At 39.4% G+C, this 12,047-nt stretch overlaps 1 protein-coding gene across 2 annotated transcripts in view; it reads left to right on the top strand.

Moving 5' to 3' along the window:
* Positions 1 to 12,047, top strand: part of ofcc1 (orofacial cleft 1 candidate 1) — an 82,001-nt gene that overhangs the window by 51,976 nt on the left and 17,978 nt on the right. For both annotated transcript variants that reach the window (XM_044033854.1, XM_044033844.1), the window contains exon 21: positions 1,721 to 1,880. In XM_044033854.1, coding sequence (XP_043889789.1) covers positions 1,721 to 1,880 — 160 coding nt within the window. The remainder of the gene's footprint in view (positions 1 to 1,720; positions 1,881 to 12,047) is intronic.

Genomic DNA, 12,047 nt, shown 5'->3' with positions numbered 1-12,047 from the left:
CACAAAATGTAAGAAAAGCCTTATTGAATTAATCAGTTGGAGATTGGCGGCAGATGAGAGGGCGCCATCTAATTTCAGTAAGCGGGACGCTTATCGGGCTCCAGCTAAATGGACAATATTAAAACAGCAGCTCGTAATAATGACTTCTGCCACTCAACCGCCACTCGGGTTTGTATTGAATGTAGGCCACGAGGCTGAAGCAAGGATGATAATTTTATGGGTTACATTTTCCTATTGGCTGCAAGGAAGGGTCTCCGACACAGAGCGTGACCTATTTCTAAAAAAAATGCCTTAGGCTATATGTATAGATAGAATGGACTGTTATCCTTTTTTAATTACATTTTAGGAAGTCTTTATTCATTGGCTACAAAACACATATCCGTGTGCTGCGTTTTACACCTCTGTCCATAATGTAACTTAATAAACACTACCGTTAACGGGGCAGTTCAACCCCAAACGATTAAAAGGTTGAAGAAAATAAACTTTGCATATACGGCAGCATGCTGTTCAGAGTTAATTTACAAATACCAATGAATGAAATGATATGCAGTGTATGAGCACATTTTCTTTTGTAATATGGATTTAATGTGCGTTTCCCACTCAAAGACGCGCACCACCATGATCATATTGTCATAAATATTCCGTTCAAATGTATTCTGTGAGTTTATACATGTTGCTATGGTGACCCCTATACTTAAAAGAAATTATTTGGGCCTCATCATGAAGGTCATAGCTCACATTTACACCAAAGAAATGAGCCCGCTTTTAAGCACAGAGATGCAAAGATGGTGAATGTCTTCAATAGAAAAGCAGCATAAATGAATGAGAAGCACAATTCAAATGTAGGATGAAAATGAATGCGTGCTATTCCTGTGTCTGAGGTCAGGATTCTACAAACATTCCCCTCCCAGGAGCAATGGGAATGATGCTGAGTTCAAAGCTCTGTACCAGCTTCTTCTGTAAATCGCTGTCTCCTTGATGTTGGTTTTATTTGAGAGTTGATTACCCTCTGACAGGCTAGAATCTCTATGGAAGGGCACAAGGTCTGCTGGATTTGATGGCCAGCCAAGGAATTTGTTTACAGACATGTTGATTTTTTTTAAGAGGTTGGCTGCATGCACCCTTGTGTGGCAAAAGAAAAATAAGACTTTGGTGATGTGCACTCATCTGGTGGTGTGAATCGATATGCTTTCTGCTGTGCTGAACCTTTACTTGTGACTCAGTTTGGTCTCTCTAGACACATCTGCATCCTGCCTGTCCATTGCATCTGCCATGTTTGAAGCTCAACATTAACGGGAAAAGAACATCCCAGGATCAGACTCCCACACATTAACAACTGTAAAACCACACAGATGCACCAGTATAGACAGACATGTCTCCGCTCAGCTTGTGTTTGCAAAATGCTTCCCCCTCACAGGCCAATTTGTTTGATTCTTTTTTCTCTTTCATTGTCTTTGAATTCTCGTATTAGATTTTTATAGTGTTGCCTGTTCCACAAGAGCCAACCAACAGTAAAAAAAGAAGCTCTTTGGCACAAAGGTAGCCATGGACACATTTGTTTCCAGCTAGCATCTTTGACACAAGGCAACACTGCAAGTTTGTCTTTGCTTTGGCATTTAACCCCTCACAATCTTTACATGGCAGAGACAGTCAATCAATATACAACACTCCTGCTTCCACTTAACTCTTCCCACTTTGTTCTTCACCCTGTGCCTTCAAGATTCCACAATGATGGCTGCATGCTGGACGTCTTTCAGCGGCTGACGGCCAAAGAAGGGATGTACTTCCTGCCTCAAGACCTGGAGCTGTCCAATCAGGAACTGAGCTACATTGTCAAGAAGGCAGAGCAGTGGAGAGGCTTCAATGGGGAGAGGCGCAAGGTAAGCATCTCACTGTGCAGCTCCTCATCTTGGAGTCTTTCATTTTCAGTGAAAGCAAGGATCAATTTAGCATAAATGCATGTCGCCGTGAAATTACTATCGCTTGGGAGAAGAGCCCAGTGTAGGTCAGTTGTGATGTCAAATCTTTGCTTAGTGAATTAAAAAGGGATGTAGAATGCAGCTATCAACCGTTTCATTTTGATTTGTTAGTGGCACAGATCACTCTGTGTTCATTAACTTCCTGGCACTTTTGTTTTTGTGTAGCCAAAGAGTGCTCTGTATTTCTGCTGAAAGATGGACTTGATTGCCAGGAACTGACGCACCATGTTGTTTTAGGGGTGTGTGAAGACAGCACGGACACAAGCCTTCTGAAGTTAAAAACATTTGCAAGATTTCCAAATAAATAGAATCTTCTAATTCTAATTCAAGCAGATGAGTCTTAACACTGAAGTCCACTCTTCACAATCCAAACAAGATTAGATGTCCACAGAAATGGTCAACAATGTTTCAACCAATATTTTCATAGTGTTAACAAATGAATAGGCTACAATATGTGTCCTGTTCCTGACTAAATCAGAGAGTCACTCTCTGGTATTTGCAAGGTCCGTGAGTCAATTCTGGCTCCTCAAGACAGCAAGACATCACATCTTCACTGTGTAAATGATGTGTGTGTGTGAACAAGCGACAGTGACGCACAGTCTATGCCCATTGATTGATTGACTGATTGATTGATAGACATGAACAGTGGTATGTGTCGTTCATGTTTCATTCACAAAACTGGAAATAGTGATCACAGTGCAAACGTGTGTACAAGTTAGTTTTGCTTCAGGGTTGATCTGCTCTACTATTAGCTTTTCATACGATGCATCATTATTTCTATTGCTAGAATACCAACTGTTATTTAAACTGCACATACATAACATCATTGGCACAGTTTGGAGAAAAAACAAAATGCCACTGTGCTGTCGCAAACTACTAACACCTAACTAGCCCAATCAATAGATAACGACACAGTATTTCTTACTTATATGTGATGAGCTGGTGAATAAATAAAATGAGGTTATAGTGAAAGCTAATTCTACATCCCACGTGGCAACACATATAAAAGTTATAAAAAAAAAAGTTAAAAAACACAGTTGTGATTGTAGCCACTGTAGCACGACTACATGTTACCTCCTAACCTGAAGCTGCTGCCATCTCATAGTAACCACGGAAACGGCTGTTTTTGGCAACACACTGACCGAACTCAAACCCCCTGTCACTCCTCTGAAATCACGGGTGTGGAAATGTTTCACACTCCCTGTGAAAATCACAGTGTGTGAGCTATGTTATGTGTATGTAGCAAATCTCTGCATGCATCAGACGTAACTAGGAAATCAACTCTGTTAACACAGGCAACTCTTTCCTGTCCTCATTTGGAGCAAAACTTTCACAAAATTCAACTCGTGCTAAAGTGATAACTAGCGTCAGACATGCGACCTTATTCAGGGATGGAAAACCCTGGTAGGATATGACTACGAAGGTGTTGCCTTCCATGTATGATAATGTCAAGGAAAAGTAATTGGAGGTCTGAGCAGATTTAGCGGCCTTAACAACAGAGCTGCATGACTCTTCCACTCATATTGTGAATCAATTATTTAAATGACATTAAATCAGTCATGACAGTGTGCAGAAAATTAGACAAAAAATATAAAGACAATAATATAAAAACAAATGAAAAAAGGCAGACCCATCTAGAGAGAAAAAAGATTGAGAATCTAGGATTTGGAGAATCCTCAATAAAAGCCCCTATTAAAAACACATATATTAGATTTTGTCAATTCAGTCCTCATTTGAACTCAGTGCCTATAAGTCCAGCCTTCATCCAACATCAAATTCTACCCATAACCTTAAAATAAACTTTCAAGCCTCAAACATTGTTTTAAAGTTTTGTCACAAAGTTAGAGCCAGTCAAATATCCTCAATTAATTAATTAACAGTGTTAGGCTTCTTTTTTTCCAAGGGACTATTTTATTTTATTTCTGTTTTAAGCTTTAATCAACTACAACCCTGGCTAGTGACTTAACTTGTATGTAATAGGCAGGAGATGGACTTGTTTATTGGAAGAAAATTGAATCTCATGAAGTTTGTAGACTCCCGAAAGAAACTATACCAAAGTTTGTGATTAAGAAAATGCTCGATTTAAGTGTTAATGGCCTGTTGCTGTGGTGACACCGCTCATGCATTACTGCATAACTGCCTCCACAGCAACGACTGCAGCACAAACCACCATGTCCCTATTTGGTATCGTTAAACTGATAAAATGTGAACAGATTTATTATTGTACTCCAGCATGATGAAAGTTTATTGCATCCCTGCGATTTCCACATTATTCAAAATGGGCCATTTGTCATCACAATAAGATAGCTCTTGCCATTAATTAATAATTATTGTAACAATTTCTCCTGTAAAAAGGGTCACTTTCCAAACTCAGCAAAGACATACCCTGATTAGACTAATTTGCCTACATGCAAATTTTTGTCATTTTTCCCTCATTAACTATTTATCAAAGACAGGAAAAAAATATATATTCATGAAGGAAAGCAAAGCAGCAGCCTGACAGAGCTGAAACTAATATTTTGCAACTCTAATGATTTTCTGCATCCTTAATTAGATAGAATAAGGTTGATATGATTAGGTCAGGATGTAGTGTTTTTCATTAAAAATACATTTCAGAAACTGTATTCCAAATGTGCCCTTGCAATTAAATAATGAATCTGACGCTTTCCTTATTATGGACCCAATTAATATCAGAGGCAAGGGCGTAATTTTAATAACAGTGGGCCACTAGGCCTTCATTAGCAGAGTAAGAGAAAGGAGGAATGGTATGATGTAGAAAACAAGACACTCACAGGAACAGCAGTGGTGTGATAGTGAGCCAATTTTAGAAAGTTATTGAACAGTAGAATACAGAATACCACTTTCAACAACTCAGATCTGGGGTAAACAGGAACTGCAAATCTCTTGTGTGTGTTGTAACCTAATTTGATACCAGTTGCATGTCAGGTGCTTGAGAGGGCAACAGAAAATGGAAAATCATTTGGAGAATCTCACGCTAAAGGTTAATCTAATGCTTAAGGTAGACTATAACATGCAGGAGTCGTTATAAAACCTATTGTGTCAGACTGTATAGAAGTGTTTGCCCATGTTTGTAGGTCCCCTAAGTTTCAAGAGCTGGAATCATCGCCATCATCACCTCCATTGTTTACTATTCAAAGAAGACAAGCTAATGGAGCAACCCGACTGTTCATTATATTTACACAGTAACACGGAACAGATTTTAATAATATGACAACATAGCAAAACAGGTTATAACATGCAACATTAATGGAGGAAATATATTTTCAGTGGCACACCAGAGATTTCCCTAATGTGTATATTACCGAGTTTTACTTCAGCGAAAGTTAAAGCAATTGAAACACAATTAGAGATGATCAATTACATTATCACTATCTTCCTGGATGTGTTGTTGCACCAAGCAAAATCCCTTTAATGCTGCATCTCCCTCCAGCACTAAAACAATAAAATAAAATAAAAAAGAATCCACATTCAATAACTAACCTGCAAATGGCCTATTATTATCAAACTTGTAATTTTCACAAGGTGGTCATTAAACATAATCTAATTTTTACTTTCTCACCAATTAACTTTATATTAGAGATTCCTCAATGCCATGTGATTATTTGAGTTGCTTCAAGGTTTAAATGTTGCACTCAGGTTAAGATTGGAGCAGTGCAGTTTTCTTGCTCGGCAAAGCAAAGCGGATGTGCCATTCAAAGACGTGCCCGTGTCCTCTTTAATTCAATTTTAATTTCAGGAAGGAAGGAAAACAACCATGTTTCCATCCAAAACCATTCGCTGCAAGTGTTGTTGGCGATCAGGTGAAAAGCTGAGAGAAGACGACGAGTTTATCCAGCAGTTGTAGTTTCCCACCCCTTTGTAGCTTAATCTATTCTTTCTTTTAACATCACATAACCTGTTCAAAGATTACACGGGATATATTTTTTAAATTTACTGAACAAGATCCTGCTTAATGGTCAAGATTACTTAACGAGATTGCCGCTTATCCAATACGGTAATAACATGCAGAGAGATTTTGACAATGAAAGTTAGTGTGAAGACAGTCCTTTCAAGAAACAGTAGTTTCTGTGAAGAACTTTAACAAACCAAGGTTTAGAGAGATAGCAGACAACATAATGGTGTGTTTCCACCCAGTGGAAAGTTTGAGCCAAAAAACTACGTCAGTGTTTTTAACAAAGGTCCAGTTCACCTGTCGCTGGTATGCACTCATGGCTTAAATCAAAGGACAAGCAAAATGTGTAGTTGTTAAACTTGAAGCTAACTGATTGTTTGTGTCACGGTTTCACAGGTTTCACTTAAAGGCGACAAAACCAGTGTAAAATCCCAGTGAAGAGCAACAAAGATTTTAATGAGCAACTGAAAATGACTTAAGAGTTTGAGGCCAAATTCACTGAAATAAAACAAATATCAAAAATCTTCATGTTATTCCCGCTTATAGTGCCATGGTGCTCTGAGCCAGTGCTAGCATGCTCCACCTCATACTAGGGGTTCAGTAATGAGCCCCATTAATTATGTAAAGGCAGTGATGCAGATAGACCTAATTAATTGTCTCCTGTCACCCTCTTGATTACTGTACCTGGAAGGGAGGTGTTAATTTCTGTAATACTTAAGCAGGTATGCAAACTGTTTTGTCAGAGCCACCACTATGACAATGACAGAGTGCCAGCTTACCCTCTGAAAATGCCGTTAATTCACCAAAAGGAAACTTTCCCAGTGGTGGTGGTGACATTGTGATAATTGAAAGAGAGAGGGAGCGATTAAAAGATGTGGTGAAGGAAGGAGAGAAGAGAGAGGAGAGAGGAGAGAGGGGGTTGGTATGGTGGCCCTGGAGATGTTTTCGCAACCTGAACATTTGCGTACCTACGTGCTGTTTGTCTCCATATGTCTGGGTAATGGGTTACCAGCGGGTAAGTTTGGGAACACCCAAGGTGCTTTGCAACAGCAGCGTGGTTGGTGGGGAGTAAACCTGTTGAGAGTCAAATAGCACAGATTGGAGTGTTGATGATAAGTCTGCGCGTCTGGCTGTTAATCATATAAAATGTGTTCTAATTTTAAACTGCATGAGTGGCATAATGGTATTTACCTGACCAGACAGGGATATCATAGTCATTTTTCTCCTACTTACTACCCAAGGACATAATAAAGCATACTTTTAATTTCATTACAATAGTTAATTTTAAACTGTTCTTTACTTTTCTTTTATTTGGGTGAAGAACAGAAAAGTTTTGGTTGTCAAGGGGAGGCTTCTTTTTCACCAAACTCTGTCTCCTGAAAATGATGTTTCTATGTAATTTATGAAAAACATACATTTTGCATTACACAGAGACATGTGGTTATCTACCATAGTAAGCAAGTTACAAATATAGTTAACGTGTATACAGTGTTGTCTGATAGTATCCAAAATAAAGAATATCACCAGGTATTGACTACAGAGTCATTGCACTTAATTCATTCAAACAATAATAGGTCAAACCTAGTGAATGCCTTTGATGAAAAGTTGCAAAACCCATCTTGAAAAATGGGACAGGGTTGACACCAAGATTTATGCTAGCCAGTATATGCCGGATTTTTGATTTTGTCTTGTCGAGAGTTTTCCGTGTCATCATGTGGTCATGTGACAGATTCATTTGTAGCTCGGACACACTGGCTCTGCATGGGTATGGAGGATTGAATTTCCAAACTGCTTGTGAACCCGTCATAAGGGATGTTGTGGAAATCAACCCTGACTGGGGCGAAGCTGGGGAAAATCGCCACCATAGCTCCCGTGCTCTCGCTCCAGAAAGGAATCAAAACAGTCCAAAGAAGCCGTCTTCAATGAAACGCTGACGCAAACTGAAATAAACCAAGGATCGTGACATTTGGACCGAGACTGTGCACTTATTTCCCTTAGCTTCATCATTTATTTAGAAGTTGATGCAAGAAATATGCGCGTAAAGTAGTAATTTAAAGTCTCCTATTCCTTTAGAGTAATTTAAAGGAGTTGGACTGTGCATAATGTATTTCAGGGTATTCATTGTTTATTTCTCATATAGTTTAAAATAATTAGATTTCTGCCTGCTCAGTTTACAGTTTGTTTTACAGAATGTTTGTTTTCCAGAATTTCCAAAACTTGTTAACTTAAAAACTTAAAAACTTGTATCTTAGATTATGTGCATTTTGTGATTGTGTTTTTTATCTGTGTGTGTATGGACGTGCATGTGTCTTGTTGCGTGTGTCTATTGAAGAATACTGTATGTCCGGCAAGAATTTTGAAATACTAACGGCCATATGAGCCAATACAACATTATAACAATATATATATATATATATACATACAATATATATAATATAACAATAACATACATCTAGTTTATGCAACAGTCTTGCTGTGCAAATAATACAGTAAAGTGAGTCTCAGGCCACGTGAGACACATGTCTAAAGTTGAGTAAAGAAAGATGGAGCTATGAGAGGAAGGTGGACAGAGGGAGCAGCGGGCCATGGCAGAATACACAGGAACCGCTGTCACGTAACAATAGAGCCCTCAGCTCCTGAACAGGAACCCATAACAGCAACACAGGAACAGCAGAAGAGGAGCTGAGTGCTTCAGTGGCACAGGAGGGGTCATCTGGAATCTGTGTGTGTGTGTGTGTGTGTGTGAGAGGTCACCGGAGTCTTCCCAACCCCCCAGTCACCTCTACCAAAGTGGTCAGTGTGCGTGCATGCGTAGACGAGCATTCATGTGCCGAGCTGAATGTGGATGAATGCAAGGCTGTTAACCTACATACAGAGTTTATTCACACAGTATGTCCATGTGCACATGTGTATGTCCTCATGCACATTGGTGGGTACATGCATTCAAACCTTTGCTGCGCGCCTCCATGTGCATGTCACATTAGAGTGGCTTCTTCAATTACAGCAAATGGTTTTGTTTTTAGTGGACATTGCTGAGGGCCCCAGTGGCCTGAGGCAATAACAAGCTGGCAGGCAAGGACAGAAGTGACGTAAGAGTAAACCCAGTGTCCACAGCCTGAGCATTAGGCAGCTCAATATGAGATATGACTGCAAAGGCTACATGCCCGTGTTCCCGAAAAAAGGACATGGACTTTGCTGGTCAGTCATGTGTGAAAGTGGTGCATTGTGGTTAAAAAAGGAAAGCAAGGAAAAAACAGACATGCAATCCTTTCTGATTATATATGAATATACCACTATAATATTTCTCGGGATACAACAAACCACTTTCAGGCTTCAGTGCTTCGGTGACAATCAGCAGTGGACATTTAATGGACGAGAGTAACTTGTAAACATGCCATCAAGTCACGTGTCTGTCCCAGTGTCAGTGTTGGTAACACTGGATAAGAACTGTATCCCATCAAACAAGTACTATTGTGTAGACAAAAAAAAAAAATATATATATATATATATATATATATATATATATATATATATATATATATATATATATATATATACATATACATATTAAGCTACTGATTTACCATGGCATCAGTTACCATGAGGTCAACCTTAACCATTTCACATTCTTGGACAATCATCAAAATCATGCATAAATATTTAGATAAGCTTATCCGTTTCCTTAAAGTGCGTCTAATGGATGCTTTGGGATCTGTTCTGGACTCTAGTTTGAATAACCTATAGAAAACAGGCTGTTTTTTATTCTGACTCTAGCCCCCTTTCTCAGCATTGTTCTCCATGATATATGTGTTTGTTCTTTGACCTCTGTTTAGCACCTGCTGGTGCAGAAATGTTCCTATTCTGCCCCAAACATAGCTTCCTCAAGATACCTGGGCATGTACAGGCATGGACACAGACAGCATTATCACCACGGTCTGCAGCTCATTTGAAAGGTTGACTTACAGGAGGACAGATCATCCATATCCCTAAATGTTAATTTAATGTCAAGTTACAGTTAACTATCCTTCTATAAAGTAAATGAATTACTTTGTGGAAATGGTAATCATGAATCAGATTGTCCATTCTATCTATTGCAGGCGTTTTATTTATTTAAAATAATTTGATCCTTCTGTTTCTATAAGCACATGACACTTTCATCTCCTCTACTTTTAAATTTCACGGTGATTCGCTTTCACAAACACACCTACGATATCCCTATCTCAGTAATATACTATTTCTAGTCCAACAGTAGATAAAGCGAGAGAGGAGAAAGTGTTCCAGTATGAACTCGTCGGTGTGAACAGTTTAATTACAGGGAGTGTCAGCCCCATTGCTTAATGTGTCCCTCACAATTAATCCAGGGAGAGGATGTCATTATCTATCAAAGCATGGGCCTGGGCAGGCATTTCTGTCAGAAAGACAGGAGGGAGGGAATGAGAAAGCGATAAGGAAATAGCAAATCAAAACAAAGAAAGGTGCTTGGTTAGCAGCCAATAAATGGTCAATCGCTGTGTCACACAAAGGATCAAGCTAATATCTTTGGAAATCGCTCCAATACCTCTAATGAATCCAACAATAAAAAGGCCCTTGTGCCTTCAGCGTCACAACACAAAGCTTCACGCATCCTCTGTCAAAACACGTCCACATGAAGATGATTAAACCACCAGGTTTTCACCACTTTATGACAATTATTTTTTCCCCCATCATAAAACCCCCTGACTTCTTCATCTTCTAGAGACTGACTGCCAAGTTCTGACATGTTCACCTGCCATCCCATAATGACACAAGCGGTGACATTATGGTCAGTTGCAGATTACAGCAGCAACCACTGACTCAACAACGACGGCTCATCCGAAGTCACTTCCAGAGGTTTTTTACGACCACCACCTGGCTCATCTGTGTCTGTGGTGCAGAATATTGTCTGAACGACACGGTTACGTGTGTCGACCTGTGAGACAAAATTGTTGTCTGATTCTGATTGTGACACACACACCATGGACAGAAGTGCATATGCAGCCTTTGACTCACAGCTTGAACTTGACAGGTCTGATCTTTTGTGACTGTCCGTCGCTATAGTCACTTGTTTCCCCCTTCTCTCCCATCCTTTCCTTTAAAGAGTTTGACCTTGCCTTTTTTCCTGTGGCCTGGAGGGAATGACGAAGGTCTGGTGATTGTGACAGGTGTCGCGTCAGAACAGCCCCACATGACATCCCAAGGAGAGATAGACATTTGAAGTTTTTTCTTTCTTTCTTTTATAATCAGGGTTTTCTCTCAGGGAGTAGTGTGTATGTGTATGTACTTGTACTAGTTACCGGTTAAAGGAATACCTCACCGATTTGCATTTAGCTTTGTATTACTAGAATAGGGGTAGTATTTTTGAAAATTTGTGCTTCCCAACCTCAGTTTCCTTTCCTTTCATTCTTTTTTATGTCATGTGCCCACCAGTGACACTTGGTCCGTGGTTTGAAACTGCAGCGCTAATTCCGCACTTTTTAGACAGGACCTTATTCCCGGAATGTAAACCGTGTCCACCATCTTTGCTAACAGTTATGCTAACAGGACCAAGTGTCACTGGTGGGCACGTAACAAAGAAAAGAATGAAGATATTTCTTAACTCAGGGGAAACTGAGGTTGGGAAACACAACTTTTCAAAAATACTACCCTAGTGATTCTAGTAATACAAGCTAAATGCAAATCGCTGAAGTATTCCTTTAAAATCATTTTTCGGTCTTAAACACTGGTTAAGTTTAGGGCTAAGATTTGGATTGTGTTAAGGTTAGGCATTAAATGGTTAGTGATAACACTTTGTTTGGACTGTATAAAGCAGGGGTGTCAAACTCATTTTTGTTCAGGGGCCACATACAGCACAATTTGATCTCAAGGGGGCCGGACCAGTAAAAATAGCAAAATAATAGAATAATAACCTATGAACAACAAGAACTCCTTTGTTTTTTCTCCTTTGTTTTACATTTAATGAAGGATAATTTTACAAAACATGAAATTACGTTTAGATTAGTGTGAAATTTTAACAAATTCATCCTGTGGGCCGGATTGGACCCTCTGCCGGGCCGGTTCTGGCCCCCGGGCCGTATGTTTGACACCCCTGGTCTAAAGGAACGTCAATGCAGAGTCCTAGGAAGAATAGCTGCACAAAT

This window comes from Solea senegalensis, linkage group LG1 (assembly GCF_019176455.1).
Source record: "Solea senegalensis isolate Sse05_10M linkage group LG1, IFAPA_SoseM_1, whole genome shotgun sequence".
Lineage (NCBI taxonomy): Eukaryota > Metazoa > Chordata > Actinopteri > Pleuronectiformes > Soleidae > Solea > Solea senegalensis.
Note: the sequence above shows the minus strand (reverse complement) of the source record. Positions and strands in the feature narration are given on the sequence as shown.